At 42.8% G+C, this 24,305-nt stretch overlaps 1 protein-coding gene across 1 annotated transcript in view; it reads right to left on the reverse strand.

Annotated features, from left to right (window-relative positions):
• Positions 1 to 24,305, reverse strand: part of msh4 (mutS homolog 4) — a 230,093-nt gene that overhangs the window by 37,426 nt on the left and 168,362 nt on the right. The window contains exons 14-17 of the mRNA XM_069942394.1: positions 23,969 to 24,072; positions 22,625 to 22,749; positions 19,290 to 19,490; positions 1,513 to 1,631 (exon numbers count right to left, since the gene is read on the reverse strand). Coding sequence (XP_069798495.1) covers positions 1,513 to 1,631; positions 19,290 to 19,490; positions 22,625 to 22,749; positions 23,969 to 24,072 — 549 coding nt within the window. The remainder of the gene's footprint in view (positions 1 to 1,512; positions 1,632 to 19,289; positions 19,491 to 22,624; positions 22,750 to 23,968; positions 24,073 to 24,305) is intronic.

Raw genomic sequence — 24,305 nt, forward strand, 5'->3', positions numbered from 1 at the left:
CCACATTCCAATGGTGTATGGGGTATTTTGATTAATTGGTCACATGGGTGTATATAGACAGTACCGACCCATGGGCAGGAAGGGTCTGTTACCATGCTGTATCTAAATTTTAGAAAAATTAAAGAGCAGGAGCAGTAAGATGAATGATGTTACCACAGGAGGCTCATCAACTTGCTGATACAGTACAACTCCAATTATACAAAATGGTCGGAACCAGGCCTATATCGGATGAAAGTTTTTTTCCAGAGAACTGATCAGTTTTTAAAAACAGCCCAGTAGCAACAGCAAATCACTTTTATCAATGTTTAAACAACAACAAAGAAGACAAGGCCTTTTAAGCATTAAAATAATATTTAGTTCTCACCAAAAAAATGCTGCACCGCCGATCCCTGACACATCCCCAAATCCGCCACCAATTATCGAGTCCTCCCATCCGCTGCACTGATGTCCGACACGTCCCCAATAATGCTGCTGAACACCAAGACCTCCCAAACACTGTCGCCGATCACCGACACATCCACAATCCCAACAATCACTGAGACCCCCCAACTGCCGCCACCGATCCCTTACATGATTTCACTGTTGCCACTGATCCCCAGGGAGGCTTCCTGGGCCGGTAAAACACTCACTGGCAAGTTGGAGGGCTCCTGTCTCCCCGGTCACTGGAGCTCCTGATGCCCAAGTCCCGACCCCAAATCCTCCTTAGGCCTATCAACACGCAAACCAGGGAGTCGGTGTGTGTGTGCGGTAGTAGGCCAGGGAAGGGTTTAGAGTTGGCGTCAGGAGCTCCAGTGTGCCGAGGAGGGAGGGATGGAGGGGAGGGGAGGGGAGGGAATGCCACTGAGCCCAAGGTCCCGGTCCTGCCCAGGAGACCACTTTCCTTGGTGATGCCGGGACAAGGGATTTTTCCAATCGTTTGCGGCTACAAAAAACAGTGACATGCAGTTTGAGAGATAGAGTTGGAGAGAAAAGTCAATAGGAGTAGGTAAAGAAGAAATGGAAAGAGAGAGGGGAGGGAGATACCTGAAACGAGGACAAGCGTCATTCTAATTTCATGTCTGGTGAATTTTTTTAAACCTGTGAAGTCAGTTCAGCTCCAAAATATTTTGGATAAATAAGGATTTCTGATTTGTTTTGGATATCCTCATTTATCCGAAATTTTTAAAAATTCAGATAAATGAGGATTCTGGAGAATCCAATTTTGGATACTTGGAGTTGTACTATAATTATGGAATGCACATGTTCTTAATTTGCTGGCCTGCTATGGCCCAAAGTCATGAGAGACAAAGTAACAGTCAAATCCCATAGAAGGAACACTTTAAATGTCCTCTGTGATGCCTCTCCAACAGCAAAACAAAACGACAATGTTGCACCTCCAGTGCTGCAGCTTGGATTTGAGAGAAAATTCACTGTCCCAACATTTAAAGAGGGTTCTAACATGTTCTATTAAAAAATGTTAAGTCTCACTATCAAAACATTTTGGTATTCTTTTATTTGAAAAAATATCTGCACCTCTTTCATCTCCTTCATAAAAGTTGATGAGTTGGTTTCAATGTCATCATCGACTCCAATCCTGGTGAAGATCTGGTCAGCTATTCGGAATGAGGCATATTCAGCAGGAACAAAGGAACCTAGTAAAGGATTAGCAGAAATCATTATCAACATCCCCAATAACTCTGCATTAATCAGCAAGTAGCCTTTAAGTGTCAGGCTGCTAATATGTCAAGTTTATTGTCATCTGATTGAACAAGTACAACCTAACGAAACAGTTCTCCAGTCCTCAGTGCAAAACATGCAGACAGACAACCAGCTTTAACACACATACAGGTAGTCCCCAACTTATGACCATAATTGGGGCCAGAGGATTGGTTGTAACTCGGACTGGGTGTAAGTCAAATTCGCTCCACTGCACATGCCTTAACGAGGTCTTAAAGCAAGTAAAAATAAATTTTCAACAAATAAACCTTTAATGAAGATTGTCAACATATGAACTTCTAGTAAATAATAAAGTCATTGGACTCAGGCATCCGAGCAGGGACCTTAGGCTGCTGCGGGGAGCCGGGCAGGCCATGGGGAGCGGGGACTTTGTGCTGCCGCGGGGAGTAGGGACCTTAGGTTTTTGCGGGTAGTGGGGACTTCAGGCTGCCACCAGAAGCAGGAACCACTGTATAAAGTACTTTTAATACAAAATATGTACTTGTACAGTAGTTTTAATAAAGATTTTTTTAAAATTTCAGTCGTATGTGCAGGTGGACATAACTCACATAGGTCGGAAGTCAAGGACTACCTGTACAGATAAACCATACATATGCAGGTCAAGTATTTCATCTATACAATATATATTGTTTTATACAAATGAGTCTCGGAGGGTCAGTGGGAGCAGTTCCTTTGGTCATTCAGCATTCTCACTGCCCATGGGAAGAAGCTGTTCCTCAGCCTGGTGGGGCTGGCTCTGATCCTCCTGTATCTCTTCACTGATGGGAGCAACTGAAAGATTATGTGTGGGAGTGGAAAGGGTCCTCAATGATTTTGCATGCTTTCTTCAGACAACAATCCAGGTAGATCACATCAATCGAGGGGAGGAATGAGGGAGACTCCAGTGATTCTCTCTGCCATTTTTATGGTCTTATGAATTGACCTCCGATCCATTTCTCTGCAGAAAATATACCGCACTGTAACACAGCCGGCCAGGATGCTCTCGATAGAGCTTCTATAGAAGGTTGTCATAATGGTGGCCTTCACACTTCAGTCTTCTCAGAAAGTGCAGTCGATGTTGCACCTTCCTGACAAGTGAGGAGATGTTGAGTGTCCACAATAGGTCACTAGTTAAGTGAACTCCAAGGAACTTGGTGCTCTCCACTCTCCCTACTACAGAGTTGTTGATGTGTAGTGGAGGGTGGTCATTCCTGGTTCTCCTGAAGTCCATGATTACTCTTTCATCTTGTCAGCGGGCTGAGCACACAGCACTGAAGTGCGCCACTGCTCAGCAGGACGATCCTCGATTTTCTGCTACTGACCTGACAGACTGTTTCCATTAGGAAGCCCAAATCCGTTACAGAGAGGGGTGTTGAGTCTTGACGAGGACAGCTTCTCCACCAGCCTCTGGGGAAAGTTCATGTTAATGACAGCAGCCTGGAGTATGAGGTGTCGTTGCTGGAGAGGATTCTGAGGGAAAGGATTTTCCAGCATTCGAATATGCAGGGACTAATTATAGGTAGTCAAAATGGCTCTGGGCATGGGGAAATCATATCTCTTGAACTGGTAAAAAAATGTAAAGGTAACTAAGAGGATTATGAGGGCAAGCGTGGATGTTATCTACAGGACCTTTTATAGTGGGGGAAAATGCGAGTGTAAAGACATCGGTTCATTTACCTTTATAAAAACATCCACGGCGGATGCTGGATGTGGACTCTGATCCATCCAAGGGGGTAGTCTCACAGGTGAAGCGAGTTGCTCCACCTCACTCCATAAAGGCAATGATGCTGAAAGCAGCTGCTTCAGGCGAGCTGCTGATGTTATCAGCTTGTGATCCAGAAACTACCACCAGGGCTCCCACAGTGATTGGTGCTGGGGTTAGGGTACCTTCCTGCCACCTGGAAATTTCCTCTTCCTGTTCCCCCTCTACCACTCGCTCCTTCACCAAGGCCACCAAGATCGAGAAGCAGGAGGGCAGCGAGGAGCTGGACAGATGAAGGGAAGTGAAGGCTGTGGCCATCGGTTAACATTAACATGTCATTCATGAGAGCAGAAGGGGCCCTGTCCCCCAAACCATCCATGGACAACAGTTGGGCTGCATGGTCATGTTTTGAGAACCCAAAAGTGTGGGCCACATATTTGCCCTGCACTGGAGGCTGTTGAGGAAATCAATGACCCTGGTGGCTGGAACTGGGCCACAGCCTGCTCAAACCATACTAGTGGCTACAAAGTCCTGAAGATCGGCAGTTTCAGTGAAACAGTGGAGTGTTGCTTGTTCCTCCATCGTCGGGTCCAAAGTACCGTTTAGACCAGTTGGGGTCACCAATGTAGCACATGCTATGGCAGGGCATAAAAGCAAGACACTTACATGAGGTGAGTACAGTCGACACTGATTTATTGACAATTTGCCCTGTCTTACATAGGCCCGCTGCCTCCGGCGGAAATTACATCACCAGTTTGCTGGCTGCTGATAGGCGGTGTCCCTGCTGGTGCTCACTGTTTCCCACCGTGCGGCCTGAAGCCCATGAAAAAAGGCCATCTCGTTGGCATGGCCCTTGCAGGATCGCTGCATTTCGCTGTCACTTTGTGGGCCAGGATGCCTACCAGGTATTGAGCCATCACAAGATCATAATGCATTGATCAGGATTTATGGCAGGTCCATCATCGCTTGATGCATCACTCAGATGTCACCAGTGGCAGATAGTCTCCCCTATCCCCAGGGATGCCTTATGATGAGCATGAAAGGACACAGAAAACCGGTTAACAATGGTCCAGTGTGAATGGCAAAAACGGCTTCTTTAACCGGTTCACTGAACAGCCAATTTATGGTTAGCCAGTGTGAAAAGAGCTAATGTGACACACAAGTATTAGTAAATTTGCAGAAGACACAAATATTGGCGATAGTGTGAACAGTGAGGAAGGATATCTAAGTTTACCACAGAATAAGTCTGTTTAGAATATTTTATTTATATAGTGTAGCAGCCCGCGAACCAGCTTGCAAAATAACCAACAAACACGACGGCTGCGCAGACCTCGGGGTGACACCGGCCATCGTCCCAGGTGACCTCCTCACGGCAGGAAGATGAGGAACACCAGCCAACCCAAGGTCAGTGCTCTGATGACGCAAGCCCCTGACATCAGCGCCACTGGCCCACATAAGCAGAGCTGCCAGTGCAATAAAGCAGTCTTCGATTTCGACTCCTCGTGTGTGTCTTCCTTCCACACTTGTCGTAGTGTGTACGCTTCATTGGTGACCCCAACAGGTCCAACCGGCAGTTGGACCCAAAGATGACAGATCAAACAGAGCCAGTGACCATCCACGTGGTCTCCCGACATTCGTGGTGTTGCAACTGTATGTGTGGTTCGAGCAGGCCAAGGCTCAGTTCCAGCTTTGCCGCATCATTGCCAACGACACCCACTACTTCTACATCATGAGCGCCTTCAATCAGGACACAGTGGCAAGAGTCTTAGCAGCCTCCGGAGCAAGGCAAATACATGGCCTTTAGAGAGCTACAAACCCACACTTTTGGGCTTTCCTGGCACAAAGCATGTTGCCTAATTGCTGCCTAATGAGTGAGATGCTCACATTAACCAAGGACCACAAGCCTTATCTCCTCTTTGAGCAGATCTTATTGAAGCAGCTGCCTGAGGATATATGGCTCTTGCTCACAGATGAGGACTTCACCACCCTCGGAGGGTCGCCACCCAGGCGGACATGCTCTGGAGAGCGAAGAAGGACACCAGCACCATCAAGGACCACATCCACATCAGCAAGGCCCATGAACAGCCCCCAGCGAGATCAAGGCCAGAGGAAAGGCGAGTGAACGCTCCAGGACAGCTATGCTACTACTAACACGAAACATGCACCAGGGCACTTGTTGAAACATGGGTGTTGATTCAGGGACCTAGAGCACCTGACCTTGGACAGGGAGGCACAATTCACCTGTAAGCTCTGGGCGGTGCTGGCTAACTTTCTGGGAACAAAGCTCCACCATAGCACAGCTTATCACCCACAGTCCAACGGGTTGGTGGAACACTTTCACTGGCACCTCAAGGCAGCCTTGATAGCCAAGCTCAAGGGTCCCAACTGGGTGGATGAACTGCCTTGGGTCCTGCTGGGAATCTGCACCACGCTGAAGGAGGACTTCATTTCCTCAGTGGTGGAGATGGTTTACTGCATGCCTTTAAACATTCCTGGGGAATTCCTGGCCCCAATAAGTGCCCAGAAGACCCCGTGGTGAACCTTGAGAGCCTGTGGCCGATGCTGGGATCCTTGGTCTGGCGGCAGCCCCCACTGCACGACCAGCCCAAGCATAGCGTCCTGAAGGACCTAAGGACTTGCCGGTACGTGTTCATGAGGAGGGGTGCACACAGACCACTGTCACAACGGCCCTACAAAGTCATTAGGTTCCTTCTTTGCTTTCGACATTGGCAGTAAGGAGGAAACCTTGACCTTCGACCGCCTGAAACAGGCATATCTGGACTGTAATGAGCTGGTCTGCACTCCACCCCTGGTTTTGAGGAGGGTCGTGTGGCAGCCTGCTCATGGAAACATGAACCTGTTCGCAAAATGGCCGGCAACCACGTGTCCCTGGGATGACACCAGCCATCATCTCAGGTGACCTCTGCCAGGCGGGAAGACGAGGAACTCTGGCGGGAACCCCAGCCAATTCAATGACAGCGCCAGGGGCCCATATAAGCAGAGCTGCCAGTGGACTGAATCAGTCTTCTATTTCGATTCCTCGTGTGTATGTTTTCCTTCCACATTCGTTGTAGCGCGTGCGCTATAATAGCACATTGAAAACAACTAATGTTGACCAAAGTGGTGTACAAATTACATTACATCTCAACTTAAAAAGCTATTTAAAGCGCAGTATAAAACAGGTACTCAAGGTTCAGAATTGTACATACAACATGGTAGTAATCAACAATCACCTCAAAACGCTTGCGAGTATAAATTCAACTTCAGCCTGGAATTGAAAGAGTTAAAGGAGGAGGCTGATTTGACAGAGGGAAGACTGTTGTTCCACAGTTTGGGTCTGCAATTGAAAAGGCGCAATCTCCCTGAGTTTGTGATTTGAGCACGGAACAACCGAGCGCCCTAAATTGGCCAATCTGAGGGATCTTGAAGTAGAGTAGGGCATTAGGAGATCGGTGATGTAGGAGGGCGCCAGTCCATTCATGGCTTTGTAAGCACACTGGAGAACTAGATTTTATTCTGAGCCGTACTGGTAGCCAGTGGAGGGGGCCAGAATAGGGGTGATATGGTCCCTCCTGTTAGGATCCTTGTTGCATTCTGCACCAGTTGCAGACGGGATAACAACAAATGACTAATTCCCGAATACAAAGAGAGTAGTCTTAACGGGAGAAAATGAAGTTGAGTTAGATTGATTGGGTGGTGTTTATGGGGGAGTCGACTGTGGATAGACAATGGAAAGCATTCACAGATCTAATGGAGAAATTGCAAAAATCGTTTATACCGGTTTGGCATAAAAATAAACCAAAAAAGGTGACTCAACCGTGGATAACAAGGGAAATTAGAGACAGTATTAGGTCCAAAGAGAGAGCATATCAATTGGCCAAAAAAAGTACCACAACTGAAGACTGGGAGCAGTTCAAGATGCACCAAAGGAGGACAAAGGGATTAATCAAGAGAGCAAAAATAAATTATGAAAGTATGCTTGCGGCAAATATAAAAACCGACTGCAAAAGCTTTTATAAATATGTCAAGAGGAAAAGATTGGTGAAATCCAGAGTAGGTCCTTTGCAGTTGGAATCAGGGGAATATATAATGGGGAATAAGGAAATGGCAGACCAATTAATTTCTTACTTTAGTTCTGTTTTTACAAGAGAGGATACAAATAACCTCCCAAGGATGTTGGGAAACATAGAGACTAATGCAAGGGAGGAACTGAAAGAAATCAGTATCTCTAAGGACATGGTCTTGGGGAAATTGATGGGATTGAAGGCCGATAAATCCCAAGGGCCTGATAATCTACATCCTAGGGTACTTAAGGAAGTGGACATTCAGATAGCAGAGATTCAGATAGCTTTAAGAATTATTTTCCAGATTTTTATGGAGAGGGGGGAAACCGAGGATAGCACTAGACAAATTAACAGAATGGTATAAACAAGGAGGCTTACAATTGCCAAACTTCAAAAATTATTATAGAGCCGCACAATTAAGATACCTATCAGATTTTTATCAAACAAGGGAAAAACCAGACTGGACGAGACTAGAATTAGATAAAATAGGGGAAAAGATACCTGAACACATATTATATAAATGGGACGAAAAATTGGTACAACATAGAACTTCTCCAGTATTACACCATCTCCTCAATATATGGAAGAAGATTCATGTAGAAAGAAATAAAATAAATTACCAAATACCAAAACTAATATTGACGCAAAATAAGCTACTCCCTTTTACAATAGACAACCTTGCCTTTAGAAAATGGGAAAAAAAAGGGATTAAAAGAATAGAAAATTGTTTTTCAGGAAGTAGATTCTTATCCTTTGAACAAATGAGAGATAAGTACAATATAACGGGAGATACAGCGCTGGCATATTACCAACTGAGATCCTACTTGAAAGATAAATTAGGAAGCAACTTGAGTTTACCAGAGGGAAGTAACCTTGAATATGTGATTACAGATACAATGTTAATCAAAAGATTTATAAAAAATATGTATATTAAACTGCAAGAAAAGGAAAATGAGGAAACAAATGGTAAAACTAAACAAAAATGGGAACAAGATTTAAATATAAAGATAAAAAAGGAAACATGGGAGAAGTTATGCTCTGGAACGATGAGAAATACAATAAATACGAGGCTGTGTATGATACAATATAATTGGTTACACAGACTATACATTACACTGCAAAAGTTAAATAAATGGGACCCAACAGTATCTGATAGATGTTTTCGATGTAAAAAAGAAAGGGGAACAACAATTCATGCAATCTGGACATGTGAGAGAGTAGAAAAATTTTGGGATGATCTCAATCAGATATTAAATAAAATAACAGAAAACAATATACCAAAGAATCCAGAGATCTTTCTCCTAAGTAACATAAAAAATAAAGAATTTGGAATTGACTTGGAGGATGCACAAAAAAGATTTGTTAAGATAGCCCTAGCTGTAGCAAAAAAATGTATTATGTCAACCTGGAAATTGGAAGATAATTTGAAAATACAACAATGGTATATAGAAATGAATAAATGTATTCCATTAGAAAAAATAACATATAGTTTAAGAAATAATATTGAAATATTCGAACAAGTATGGGAGCCTTACATTAAATACAATAGCGAAAACCTACCAGGAACAAACATTACCTAAGTTGATGGAAGGAGAAGAGAAGAAAAAAATGGACTCAGTAGAATTTCTGGTGTATTTTTGTTGAATGACAACATTGTCTAACTGAATTAATGCAACCTAGATTGTATAACTAAAATGGATGAGAGGGGGGAGGGATGGGGGGGTGGCTTGGGAGGAGGGAGGGGGGAGGGAGAAAAAGTCACTGTAAATGTGTGGAAAAGAAAAAGTGTATATCATGGCTATTGTGATTTATGGTGTGAAAAATAAAAAATTAAAAAAAAAAAAAAAAAAGAATTATTTTCCAGAACTCGATAGACTCAGCATCAGTACCCATGGATTGGAGGGTAGCTAATGTTACCCCACTATTTAAAAAGTGGAGTAGAGAAAAAGCGGGGAATTATAGGCCGGTGAGCCTTACATCAGTAGTGGGCAAAATGATGGAATCCATTATTAAGGATGTAATAGCGGAGCATATGACTAGCAGAGAAGGGATCGGAGAGAGACAACATGGATTTACAAAAGGTAAATCGTGCTTGACAAATCTATTGGAATTCTTTGAGATGGTGACATGTAAAATAGATGGGGGAGAGCCAGTGGATATGGTGTACCTGTACTTCCAAAAGGCCTTCGATAAGGTCTCGCATAAACGACTGGCTTACAAAATCAAGGCTCATGGGATTGGGGGCAAAGTATTGATGTGGATTGAGAACTGGCTGGCAGGTAGAAGGCAGAGAGTTGGGATAAATGGCTCGTTTTCTGAGTGGCAGGCGGTGACCAGTGGGGTGCCACAGGGATCTACATTAATTTACATTAATGATCTAGATGAGGGGATTGGATGTAATATCTCCAAATTTGCAGACGACACTAAGCTAGGAGGGGTTGTGTGCACGGAAGAGGGGGTCAGAAAGCTCCAGTGTGATTTGGATCAATTGGGGGACTGGGCAGGTACATGGCAAATGCACTACAATGTGGATCAATGTGAGGTTATCCACTTTGGTAATACAAACCGGAGGGCAGATTACTATTTGAATGGCAATAGATTAAGAGATGGGGAAGTGCCTAGAGACCTAGGGGTACTTGTACACCAGTCTCTGAAGGCGAGCATGCAGGTACAGCAGGCGGTTAAAAAGGCAAATGGTATGTTGGTCTTCATATCAAGAGGGTTTGAGTATAGGAACAAGGATGCCTTACTGCAGCTGTACAGGGCCTTGGTGAGACCCCACCTGGAGTATTGTGTGCAGTTTTGGTCACCTTATCTAAGGAAGGATGTTCTTGCAATGGAGGGAGTGCAGAGGCAATTCACCAGGCTGATACCTGGAATGGCAGGAATGACTTATGAGGAAAGATTGCACAAATTGGGATTGAACTCACTGGAGTTTAGAAGATTCAGAGGGGATCTCATAGAGACATATAAAATTCTGGCAGGACTGGACAGAATGGATGCAGATGGGATGTTTCCAAGGATGGGAAAATCCAGAACCCGGGGCCATGGTTTGAGGATAATAGGCAAACCATTTAGGACCAAGATGAGGAAGAATTTCTTGACCCAGAGGGTGGTGAATCTGTGGAATTCATTGCCACAGAGGGCAGTAGAGGCAGATTCATTAAATATATTTAAGAGGGAATTAGATCTATTTCTTCAGTATAAGGGTATTAAAGGTTACGGAGAGAAGGCAGGTACGGGGTACTGAACTTTAAGATCAGCCATGATCTCGTTGAATGGCGGAGCAGGCTCGAAGGGTCAAATGACCTACCTCTGCTCCTATCTTCTGTGTTTCTATTTGACTATGAAGGCATGGATAACTTTGTCGAGGTCTTTCAGTGACAATAGTGAGGAGTTGGAAAAAGCTAGCTTTTACTACTGCATTGACTTGTTTGTCAAACTTGAAGGTGGAACCGAATATCACACCAAGGGATTTGATGTGTGGTTTGATGAGAGTGGTTCGCTTACCAAGGATATGGAGATAATTTTGGTGGAGTTGGGGCGATGCAAATAGGATATACTCAGATTTGCCTTCATTTAGCGATAATGAATAAAGGTAGACAAATCCCCTAGACCAGATATGATATTGCCCACAACTTAAGGGAGACAAGTGCTGAAATTGCAGGGCCCCTGGATGATATATTCAAAATGTCCTTAGTCACAGAGGAGGTGCCGGAGAATTGGAGTATAGTTCATGTTGTTCAGCTGTTTAAGAAGGGGTCTAAAAGTAAACCAGGCAATTATAGGCCAGTGAGCCTGACGTCAGTAATATGTAACTTATTCGAAGGATTTCTGAAAGATAGGATATATAGATATATAGACAGTTATCAGCATAGATTTATGTGTGGTAGGTCGTGTTTAAACAAATTTTGTAGAGTTTTTGAGGAAGTTACCAAGAAGGTTGATGAGGGAAAGGCTGTGGATGTTGTCTATATGGACTTTAGTAAGGCCTTTGACAAGGGTCCACATGAGAGGTTGGTTCAGAAGGTTAGGACACTAGATCTACATAGAGAGGTTGTGAACTGGATTTGAATTTGGTGGAAGAAAACAGAGAGTGGTGGTGGATGGTGGCTTCTCAGACTGGAGAACTGTGTCGAGTGATGTGCCTCAGGGATCTGTGTTGGGACCATTATTGTTTGTTATCTGTATAAATGACCCAGATGATAATGTGATGAATTGGATCAGCAAGATAGGAGGCAGCGTGGACTGTGAGGAAAATTTTCAATGCTTGCAGAGGGATCTGGACCAGCTAAGAAATTGGGCCAGTAAATAGCTGATTGAATTCAATGCAGGTAAGTGTGAGGTGTTGCACTTTGGAAGAGCGAATCAGGGTAGGACGTACACAGCAAATGGTAGGCCATTGAGGAGTGCGGAGGAGCAAAGGGATCTGGGAATATGTATACATTGCTCCCTGAAGATGGCACCACTTTTATAAATCAAAGTATTGAGTGTCAAAGTTGGACTGTTATGTTGAAGTTATTCAAATCATTGGTGAGGCCACAGTTAGAATATTATGTGCAGTTCTGGTCACCCAGCAGCAGGAAAGATATCAATAAGATTGAAAGAGTGCAGAGAAGATTTACTAAGATATTGCCGGGTCTTCAAGAATTGAGTTACCGGGAAAGATTAAACAGGTTAAGACTATACTCCTGACCACGAAGAAGAATGAGGAGAGACATGATAGAGGTTTATAAGATTATCAGGGGTATAAACAGAGTAAATGTGAGTAGGATGTTTCCACTTAGATTGAGGGAGATAAATACGAGAGGTCATAGCTTTAGGCTGAAAAGGGAGTGATGTAAGGGGAATATTAGCAGAAAGCTTTCCATTCAAAGAGGGGTAGGAGTGTGGAATGAGCTGCCATCTTATGTAGTGAATGCAGATTCAGAATAAATTGGATCAATACATGGATAGGAGCAGTCTGGAGCAGGGGTGTCAAACTCAAATTCACAGAGGGCCAAAATTAAAAACTTGGACTAAGTCGAGGGCCGAACTAAATATTTATTGAAATTTTTCAACGACATCTGCATGTTTTCTCTTCTTTCAACATATGTAATGTTAAACTTTAGGATATAACTTTAGGAGGATAATGTTACAGGTCAGGAGTAGGTAGCTCAAGTTCACCCTTTGCTTGACCTGAGGGAAACCTATTTGGCCCCTGTGGAGATGTAGTCAGCATTCACAGGCTGTGTCCATTTTGGCCTGCATCAGGACTCAGCATTTCCTGCTCACTCCTCAGGCTCTAGGCCTCTATTCACCCTCGACCCACCATCCCTCTACCTGACCAGTCCTTTACCCAACCTCTACTCACCCCTCACTCCACTCGCTCTGCCTCTACCCACCCCATCCTATACACGACCCTCTACTGCCTCTCCCCTCAACAAGTTCCTCCCTCTACCCGTCTCTCACCCTCTAATCACCCCTCCCCTACTCACCCTTTTACCTCTTCCCTATCCACCCCTCCTTCTACTCATCCCTCCTTCTAACTGCCCCTTGCACCACCATAACTTCCCCTGCCCATTACTCCTCACCTACACCCTCTGCCCACCCCTGCTGACCCACCCACTCAGGCCCAGCTCGCTGCCGATCAGCCTTTGCGGACAGCCACCATCTCTCTCTTCACGTGCAGGGCCGAACCAGCCATCCCTGGGGTCCGCGCAGGTGCAAGCGCTGAAGGCCGTGGCGACCGGGAGAAATGCGCTCGCTTTGTGGAAGGGCCGTCCGGTGCCTGTGAATGCTGACTACATCTCCACAGGGACCAAATAGGTTTCCCTCAGGTCAAGCAAAGGGTGAACTTGAGCTACCTCCTCCTGACCTGTAACATTATCCTCCTAAAGTTATATCCTAAAGTTTAACATTACATATGTTGAAAGAAGAGAAAACATGCAGATGTTGTTGAAAAATTTCAATAAATATTTAGTGCACCCTGCCATGCCCGTCGCGCCGACAGGAAATCACAGGCGCTCGCCCATCCGCCGCACCGCTCGACAGGTGGGAGAAGTGAGTGGTTGTGCGGGGAGCCTTCCAACTGGCTTGCCGGCTGATGACATCGACAGACTTCTCGTGTTACAATTTCTCGTGTTACAATGGGGAAGGATGTGCAATGAAGGGGGAGGATGGTGGGGGTGACATTACCAAAAAACAGCATCGGCTCTCGCTGCAGGGCGGGCCACCTCGAATACATTTTTGAAATGATCTTGCGGACCAAATATAATTATATCGCGGGCCAAATTTGGTGCGCGGGCCAGAGTTTGACATGTGTGGTCTGGAGAATGATGGAATGAGAGTAAGGCAGTGCAACTAGCTAGTTTTATTGATTGGCACAGATTGGAACGGTCAAATGGCTGTTTTCTGTGCTGTATCGCTCTATGGTCCTATGGAAGTTTTGAGCCACCCGGAACTTTATGTCCTTCAGACAGTCGTTGAGGCTGGTAATCTTTGCTTGATCATTGGGTTTCAGGGGGAAATACAGCTGAGTATCATCAGCGTAACAGTGGATGGAGATGCCATGTTTTTGGATGAATAGCCAAGGGAAAGCATGTGTAAGGAAAAGAGAATGGGGCCCAGAATAGACCCCTGTGGGACCCCGTAGAAGAGGGAAGCAGAGGAAGATGAAAATTTGCCCATGTTGACTGAGAAAGTCCTATCACTGAGATGATTTAAAGCAGCTCAGGGCCGTGCCATCAACACTGACCCTCTGCCTGTGTGATCCACAGTATCGAACGCTGCGCTAAGGTCCAGGTGATTTATAATGGTGGAGTTCCCTGAGTCAGTGGCGAGGAGCAGGTCATTGAATACTCTTTGTAAGGCTGACTCGGTGCTATGGTGGGCCTTATAACCTGAGTGGAATCTTTTGGATATGTTGTTTTGAAGTCGGTAGGGCCACAGTTGGCTAAGAATAACTTTTCCAAAGACCTTTGACAGGAATAGAAGTTGAGAAACAGGTCTGTAAATTTGGGTGTAGAGGGTGTAGGCTGGTTGTTTATAAGGAGAGGCAGGACCGCGGCTTGAAACAAATTAGAACGAAGCCAAGGAACTGTTAATAATAGAGAGGACCAGCTATGTCAAAAACATCCCTCAGTAGGAGAGGAGGAATAACGTCGAGGGGGCAGGTTCTCGGCTTCACGGCGAACACAATCTTTCTAAGGGTGGGTAGTGTGATTGGGCTGAAACAATACAGGTTGGATAAACAGAGCTGTGGTACAGTTCAATTGAGGGTGGGGGGGGGGGGTGTTGGTCTCGACTTTGTTTAGGAAGAATTTTTAAAATGCTTCACATTTGGTAAGGGATGCATCAGAGTTGGTATTAGGTGCAGGATGATTGAGTTGATGATATTGAACAGACCTTGGGATTTTCAGAGTTGTTGGAAATTAGGATGGCAAAAAATGTTGTTTTTTTGGCCTTGACTGTTTGCAGGTTGTTTTTCAGTATTTCAAGGGAAATTCCCTCCTCGTGGTGTTTGTGGTATTGAGACAAGGTGCAGTCTTGACCTTAGGTTTTCTTCTCCTTGAGTGTTCAGGATAGAAAAACAAGTATTAAATAGGGGTGAAAGTACCGCCATGTTGAAGTGGGGAGGGGGTGTCTCCATGATGATAAGTACTTGGCACTGCTATAAGGGCTTCCGAGAACCTATTCACAGTAAGCAGAAATAGCATAGAGGAAGACTAGATTTGTTTGGGGAGTGAGGCAAAGCTAGGTCGAAAGTAACCGCTATATGGTCCGACACACAGTTTGGAAAGTGAACCAAGGAATGGCAAATGAAATTTAACTGTCAAGTGCAAGGTGTTGCACTTGGTTGAGGACTGGACAGTGATGGAGAAGATAGACCAAGGTTACAGATGCATACTTTCTTAAAGGTGGTGACTCATATGGAGAGGGTGGTGAAGATGATGTTTGGCCTGCTGGTTTTCATTAGGTATACAAGTTAAGATATCATGATATGACCGCACAGGTGGTAGTAAGACCATACTTGGAGAAAAGTGCACACAGGTGGTAGTAAGACCATACTTGGAGTATAGTGCACACAGGTGGTAGTAAGACCATACTTGGAGTATAGAGCACTCAGGTGGTAGTAAGACCATACTTGGAGTATACTGCAAACAGGTGGTAGTAAGACCATTCTTGGAGTATAGTGCACACAGGTGGTAATAAGACCATACTTGGAGTATAGTGCACACAGGTGGTAGTAAGACCATTCTTGGAGTATAGTGCATACAGGTGGTAGTAAGACTATACTTGGAGTATACTGCACACAGGTGGTAGTAAGACCATTCTTGGAGTATACTGCACACAGGTGGTAGTAAGACCATACTTGGAGTATACTGCACACAAGTGGTAGTAACACCATACTTGGAGTATACTGCAAACAGGTGGTAGTAAGACCATTCTTGGAGTAGAGTGTGCAGTTCTGATTGCCCAACTACTGGGAGGATATCCATGTTGAAAAGGGTGCAGAAGTGGGTCACCAGAACTTTGCTGGGACTGAAGAACTGAATTAGAAGAAGAGGCTGGGTCTTTATTCCCTGATGCACAGCTGAGAGCTCCACAAAATCAGGGGAAACATGGATAAAGTTTGGGAACTAGAAGGCATCAGAAGGTGAGATGGAAGAGATTTAAGAGGGGTCTGAGGGGCAACCTTTTCACTCAAAGTCTGGTCCGCATCGGAAATAAGCTCCAGATAAAGCTGTTTAAACAGGTTCAATTATGAACTTCAAAAGACATTTGGACAGATATATGGATAGGTGAATGAATACAGACCCAATGCAGACAGAACTAGCCCTGAGTGACAACTTGGTCAGTATGTACAAGTTGGACTGCAAGGTCCATACCATTCTGTATGGCTCTTTGACTCTATAATGTGATGACCAGAAATGTACACAGTACTCAGAAAACTGGCAGAGTCTATGGAAGTGAGGTAAGCAAGCAGTGAGGTCATGGAACCTGTACAGATTAAAGAGGAGGAGGCACTTGCTGCCTTAAAGTAAATAAGGGTGGATAAATCCCCAGGGCCTGACAAGGTATTCTCTCAGACATTGAGGGAGAATAGTGCAGAAATTGCAGGAGTCCTGGCAGATATATTTAGTTACGGGTCGTCACAGGTGGGGTGCTGGAGGATTGGATGGTAGCTTTTTTGTTTAAAATAAAAGTATCGGGGTGTAGGTTAATGGGGTATATTGGCAGCACAGACTCATAGGACTATTGTATGTCTGAATTTAAAAAAAAGTCTCTAAAAACAATCTGCAAAATTATAGGTTGGTGAGCCTGATGTCATTTCTGGGTATGTTATTGGAAGATGCCCTAAGAGATCAGATGTACAAGTATTTGAATAGCCAGGGACTGATTAGGCATAGTCAACATTCCTTTGTGTGTGGTAGGTCATGTTTAACAAATTTTGTAGAGTTTTTGAGATTACCAGGAAAAATGATGAAGGAAAGGCTGTGGATGTTATCTACGTAGACTTTAGTAAGGCCTTTGACATTTGATATAAGAGAGATTATATGATTGGAACTAAGGGTAAAATTACTGCTCAAAAATTATTCCATTTTTGATGGATAGTCGATATTTAAAGGATTGGGATTTGAAAGGTATTCGAATGGTGGGAGATTGTTTTGAAAAGGGTGTCTTTCTTTCTTTTGCTCAATTGCAAGAAAAATTTGGGACATCATTGAATTCAATATTTGCTCATTATCAAATACGAGCTTTTTTAAAAGAATCTCTTGGACAGGAATTTAAACTTCCCACTTTGACTAGGTTTGAAAAGTTAATTATAGATTCCTTGAAAAAAGGTTTTATATCAGAAATGTATACTTTGTTGCAAGAAAAGATAAATAAACCCAGAGTTTTTAAAATAAAAGATAAATGGGAGAAGGAATTACAACTTTTTATACCAGAGGAAGATTGGGTAAAGACGTGTGAAGATGCTTTAGCTAGGTTGATTACTGGGAGATATAGTTTAATTATAATTTTTTACATCAGTTACACATGACACCAGAAAAATTAAAAAGATATGGTTTTAGGGACTCAGATTTATGTTTTCGGTGTGGAATACGAGAAGGTTGTTAATGTGACACCACTCTACTAGCTAATCTATCTCCCTCCTGTACGCTTCCTTATTGCCATCTGTGATTGACCATGGTGTAATCAGCAAATGTATAGATGGGATTTCAATTGTGCCTGGCCACCAGTCATGGGTGCATCGTGAGTAAAGCAGTGGGCTAAGCAGGTATCCTTGAGGTGCACTCGTGTTGATCGTCTGAGAAGGAGACATTGGTTCTAATCTGTGCTGACTGTGGTCTTCCAATGAGGAAGTCAAGGATTAAGTTGTGGAGTGGGGGGGGGGGGGGTGCAGGTTTTGAACTTGTTCACCAGCACTGAGGGTATGTGGATATTGAAAACTAAGCTGTAGATGTTTTTTTAAATTTTTAAATTTTTCACACTATGAACCATATTAACCAAAATACACATAAACATTTCCCTCTTGAATATACACATTGTCATTTTCTCCCCTTTTTCCCCACTCCCTTCCCACCCCCTCCCCACCTACTAAACGTTCAACATATACATTACAATGAACCCATTAAACAATGTCATCACACAATGAAAATAAACAAGAAAATTGTGTCATCTACTTTTACACACTGGGTCAGTTCATTTCGTCTTCTTTTCATTCTATCATTTTAGGGGGATGGAGGTCTGAGGCAAGCCTTCTCTGTGATGTTCCATGTACGGTTCCCAAATTTGTTTGAATACTGTGACTTTATTTTTTTAATTATATGTCATTTTTTTCCAATGGAATACATTTATTCATTTCCATGTACCATTGCTGTATTCTCAGGCTCTCTTCTGATTTCCAGATTGACATTGTACATTTTTTTGCTATAGCTAAGGCTCTCATAATAAATCTTTTTTGCACTTCATCCAGTTTGAGGCCTAATTCTTTACTTATATTACATAGAAGAAAGATCTCTGGATTTTTTGGTTTGTTGCTTTTTGTGATTTTATTTAATACCTGATTTAGATCTTCTCTCATTTTTTTCCACTTTCTCACATCCCCAAATTGCATGTCCTGTTGTTCCTGTTTCCTTCTTACAGCGAAAACATCTGTCTGATACTGTTGGGTCCCATTTATTTAACTTTTGGGGCCTGTGTAACCAATTATATTGTATCTTGCGTAATCTCGTGTTTATTGTATTTCTCATAGTTCCAGAGCATAGTTTTTCCCATATTTCATTTTTTTTCTTTATGTTTAGATCTTGTTCCTACTGTTTATGTTTACAGCTTGTTTCATCATTTTCTTTCTCTTGCAGCTTGATGTAAATGTTTGTTATAAATCTTTTAATTATCATTGTGTCTGTAATCACATATTCAAAGCTGCTTCTTTCTGGTAACCTCAGTCTGCTTCCCAATTTGACCTTTAAGTAGGTTTTCAGTTGGTAGCTATAGTTGTTGAAGAGTAGCCTAATGTGCATGTTGCTGTAGTCTAGGTGATCCAGAGCTGAGTGGAGACCCAGTGATATTGCATCTGCTGTGGAGTGCATGTGACGGTCGGCGAATTGCAATAGGTCCAGATCTTTACTGAGGTGCAAGTTATCCTCAGTAAATATACTTGGGACTTGAAATCTCAGATCAAGATTAGTGTGATTTCACTATCACACTAACCATGAAAACTGCACCCCACCTTCACCACCACTCCACATTCCAAGAATATTCGTGTTACTCCTGACCGTTACTGAGATTCAAACACCTTCTGTGCATGCAGCCAATGCTACCATCTACCTCCTACTTACCAATCTGGGCTATAATCTGACAAAGAGCAACCTGTTTCAGGTAGGTTGATTTCCCACTCATGTTGGGCCCTGTGACAATGATGAAGTTGTTTTCATCGGAGATGTAGGTGTTGTTTGCAACAGGTTTCTCCATTGATATCTTTTCGAGAATAGGATGGCATCCTTGCTTTATAGCCAAAGTGTCAGTGAACTCTGGACGAACTGAGACAAAACAAACTGCAATCAGATCAGATTTCAATATTAACTTCTTGAACCTCATTAGGAACCACCAAGACTAAGAGTAAAAAGGCAAGAGCTAGAGATTGAACTTCAAATCTTTTCCCTCATGACTAAATATCATCCATTAAGAGATCACCATTGCAGGTTTCTTCCATTTAAATGTACTCAAAGCCATATTGCATGTTCAAAGACAGTAACTCAAAACACAGAAAAAAACTCCAGATGCTGAAAATGTGAAATGGAAGAAACTGGTGGAACACTCACCAGTTTCGATGGCATTGTAAAGACGCCAAAACAGAGTTAACATATCAATTCAAAGACCTTTCACTCCTCATCAAGGCTTAATTCGAGAGAAATGGAAAATACAAGGTTTAATAAGAAGGCAGAAAGCAGTAACGGAGACTAAAGGAAAGATATCGGTTTGAGGAAGGAATAAATGACAGTGTTGGATAACAGGAAATATGGCCCAATCTTTGTCAGTTAATACACAAAAGTGCTGAAGAAACTCAACAGGTCCTGCAATGTCCAAAGGAGGTAAGGATGCTCTGGACCAGAGTCCTTCGTTAGTGTATGGCTTACCTTAATGAAGGACTAAAGGCCTCCTGTGGACGCTGTTGGACCTGCTGAGTTTATTCATCACTTTTAAGTATTAACAATTATCACAAGTATCTGTGGACTTTTTTCACTCCAATCTTTGTCAGTATTGCCTGCAGATACAAACATTTTAAGTGAATAGGCTGATACTTGGCAGATGGAACAGAACAGAAAACTATGAAGTCACCTACTTTGGAATAAAAAAACAAGATTTGCAGGTTTTTTTAAATGGTTAGACATTAAAAGGTTTGGTTGTATGGAAGGGCTTGGCCATTTTTATACACAAATCACTGAAAGTTAACATGCATGTACAGCAATCAATCAAGAAATCAAATAGTCAGCATGAATAAAACACGTTAGCTTTAGAACCAGTCCTTCAGTAACAAGCTGAAGTTTTTGGTTTGGAACATATCTGATAAATAACATTGTCTTTTGGCTGCCTATCAACTATGCCTCGGTCTTACTTGATGTGCAGATAGAAGTCTGTATTAAAAGATATCAATTGGATTAAATTAATAAATTCTTTTAAAATCTTAGCCTGTCATTCAGATTGAAAGCGTCTATGGATATGGTTTCTCCACAAAACTGCTAGTACTACCCACTCATTTCAATCCCACATGTTCAACTATTGCCTGGTTGCAACAAAAGATTTCAACAAGTTTATGTTTATTGTCACATTATACCTGGTACAGTAAGAAAGATTCTTCCACGAGCAGTCTCACAAGTCAACTCTAACACGTATGCAGCCGTTCAAAACATTGGAGCAAGAGCACAATTACAGAGTGTAGGGTTTCAATGAGAAAAATCAATTCGTATAGAGCAAGAGCAGCATGAGACCACTGTTTATGGGGTTCATTCAGGAACTTGATAGCTCTGAATAAGAAACTGCCCTTTAAACCCATTAGTGCAAAATTTCATACTCTTTGATGGGCAGAGGGAGAAGAGCGTGTCAGGATGGGGTGGATCTTTCACTATTGGCTGCCTTTCTGAGGAAGCAGGAGATGTAGATAGAGTCCATGGAGGGGAGGAAAGTTTACATGATGTTCTGAGTTGCATTCACCACCTTCTGTAGATTCTTCTGTTGACCACATAATATCACCCTGTTCCATTTCTCTATGTTTTTGCAATTTTTACCTCACGATCTAAATGTCAACAGAGGAGGAATAATCTGATTTCAACAGATAGTCTTAGTTCCCACACAATCTCTTTTATTGGGAATAATCTGCATGTATTGCCATCTTGGGCATTTAATGTTTCCCCCTACGTCAGGTTGGGAAGCATGTGCTCTTGCTTTCAGCATAAAAACGTGTTCTCCACACTTGGAAAAGGCTTTAGTGCCATAGAACACATTCTAGAAGTGTAATTTGATTTGGGGAGTTTTGAAGTTAAACCTGAATACCGTAAATTCATCATGAATAGCACAATTTCAATATTCAAACTGGAAGCCAAAGTCCAAGACATTGGAGCCAATTAATCAAGGATGAGCAAGCAAAGAAATACAAATGCATTTAATTTCAGACATAATACATGAAATTTAAAAATATCAGAAGTTCAAAAATGTACTGTGATTGTAGGTTAATTGCTGTATTTCAGGGGCACGGGTTTGTGGGCCAGACGGGTCTGTTTCCTTGCTGTAAGTCTAAATTTTTTAAAAAAGAATATTAACACCAGAAAGATGTAATTGGCAAAAAAATGTCCCAAACTGATGAAAGCATTTAGTATATTTATACGGTTAAAACAACCCAAACATATCTTAACATCAAAAGATTTTGTGAAGAAACTAGGTGTCGATAACTTTAAGTCTCAGCACTGACTTTTTTTTTGTGGCCAAGACTGGCCTTTAAAATTTTCACACTTTTGAAGAGACACTTCACTTCATCCTTCTCTTTTCTAGAAGAAATCCTCGGCCTTTTCAGTTTTACCATAATTTCACTATTACATTGTTGAAGCCAGATTTGGAATACTCTGTGCAGGAAAGATATCAACAGTGCAAAGAAAATTTAGAAGAATGTTGTACGAACTTGAAGAGCTAAGTTATAGGGAAATAACTTCATCGCCTGTAGTGTTGACGCACGAGGGGAGATTTGATAGTGGTCTACAAATTTAAAAGGGGTAGAGACAGGATAAATGCAAGAAGGCTTTTCTGGATGAGACAAGAAGTATAGGACATGGGTGAAGGGTGAGCTTCTTCACTCAGTGTGGGTGGTGAGAGTGAGGAAAGATGAGGGGTATGGGTGTTCAATTACTACATTTAAGGGATATTTGGAGGGGAGTGGAATGGTCCAGATACAGTCGGGACTAGGCAAAAAAAGGTTAGCGTTGACTCAATGGCTGAAGCACCTATTTCTGAACTGTAGAATGGTTCTCATAACCAAACAGAAGACATGCGGAGTTTAGTGCATTGCCAGATATTGAATTACAATTGAATCTGTATCATTGCTTACTTGTGTTAAAATACAATGACCATTTTGCTTTCCTGATACTTTTGAAACCTGACAGGGAACAATAAAGAACATCCTTACCATAATCAGAAAGTGTGCGGGCGTGTGCAAAGGATAGTAACATGTCCAACATGGAGACTGCATCAGACAACTTATACAGACAATGAATGTGCTTATAGATCTCAGCCAGGAGTTTGCACACCACCCTGTAAAGGAAGTCAAAGTTTTGATTCAGTGCAACTCAAAACGTTCTCACTTGTTTCTCTGTGAAAAATGAGTGGCCCAAAATAATACAAATTTGTCAACTTAAACACTATCAGTTCTTAAATGATCATTTGTGACAACAATGGGTCAGCCCAGTGGCACAGCTGGTAATGTTGTCATCTCACAGCTCATTCATTCCACATCCCAAAACTATGTTATTTGGCAGTTTATTTACCTTGAGTAATGTAGGCCACCGTGACAGAGGTGCACCAAAGAAGAGGTACAAGGACTGCCTAAAGAAATCTCTTGGTGCCTGCCACATTGACCACCGCCAGTGGGCTGATCTCGCCTCAAACCGTGCATCTTGGCGCTTCACAGTTCGGCGGGCAGCAACCTCCTTTGAAGAAGACCGCAGAGCCCACCTCACTGACAAAAGGCAAAGGAGGAAAAACCCAACACCCAACCCCAACCCACCAATTTGCCCCTGCAACCGCTGCAACCGTGTCTGCCTGTCCCGCATCGGACTTGTCAGCCACAAACGAGCCTGCAGCTGACGTGGACTTTTACCCCCTCCATAAATCTTCGTCCGCGAAGCCAAGCCAAAGAAAAGAATGTAGGTAGCACTAGAATCTGAAGGGAGTTGCTGAGGGTTTGGCAACAATGGAGTGCGAATAACATGGATTGATGTTTGATTGTTGGTCCCGATCTAATAAGATGAAGGACTTACTTCCATTCTGTACAACACTAGTTATTGCATTTCTATAATGTCCATGATAAAAAATAATTGTTTTTTACATTGTCACAGATTGTAGCCAATGGAACACGATTTTGAAAAGTACTGCAGGAAAATTATCAGCCTTTTAGCTTAATGCAAAATCCTACAAGTCATAACTGTTTTCTGGATACTGCTTCAAGGATAACAGTCTTGTTCATCACTGGGATAGCAAAGTAGATTGATATTCACTTCTGAGCGAGCAAGCAGTGCTTCAGTTCAGCATCCCGTTCCAAAAGGTGTAAAAGCTAACAGTGAACCAATCTGTTGAGAACATCAATCTGGATTGGAGTTCCCTCCTCAAAAGTAAGAGTTGCCAATCACTGATCCAAGACTGTTCCCCAATGAAAATATTTCACTTTTAACTAAATGACTCATAAAAAAGAGAAGAGGCCAGGAATGGTTTTAAAGAATCAAGGTTGTTTTACGGGTATTCCTAATCTACTTACAGATAAGTCATGTGGTAAATCTCCCTCAGAGACTCTTGGGATCGTTCATTCATTTTAATTAAGTCAGGAGTAGTGAAATTGTAAGTGTTCTTCAGAAAGGTGACCTGTAAAGGAATGCACGTGACACTCAGGTAAGAGGGAGGTGGGAAAGACATCACAAAAAGGCAACCAAGCAGAATCAGAAGGTGAGGGTCCTTGAAGATAGAAGCTGCTTTCTTGAGACGCCACCTCTTGTTGATTGTCCTTGATGGAGTGAAAACTGATATTCATGATCGTGCTGGACGAGTTCACAACTCTCTGTAGTCTTTTCCTGTCCTGTACATTGGCACCTCCACAC

Source organism: Narcine bancroftii, chromosome 5, assembly GCF_036971445.1.
Source record: "Narcine bancroftii isolate sNarBan1 chromosome 5, sNarBan1.hap1, whole genome shotgun sequence".
Lineage (NCBI taxonomy): Eukaryota > Metazoa > Chordata > Chondrichthyes > Torpediniformes > Narcinidae > Narcine > Narcine bancroftii.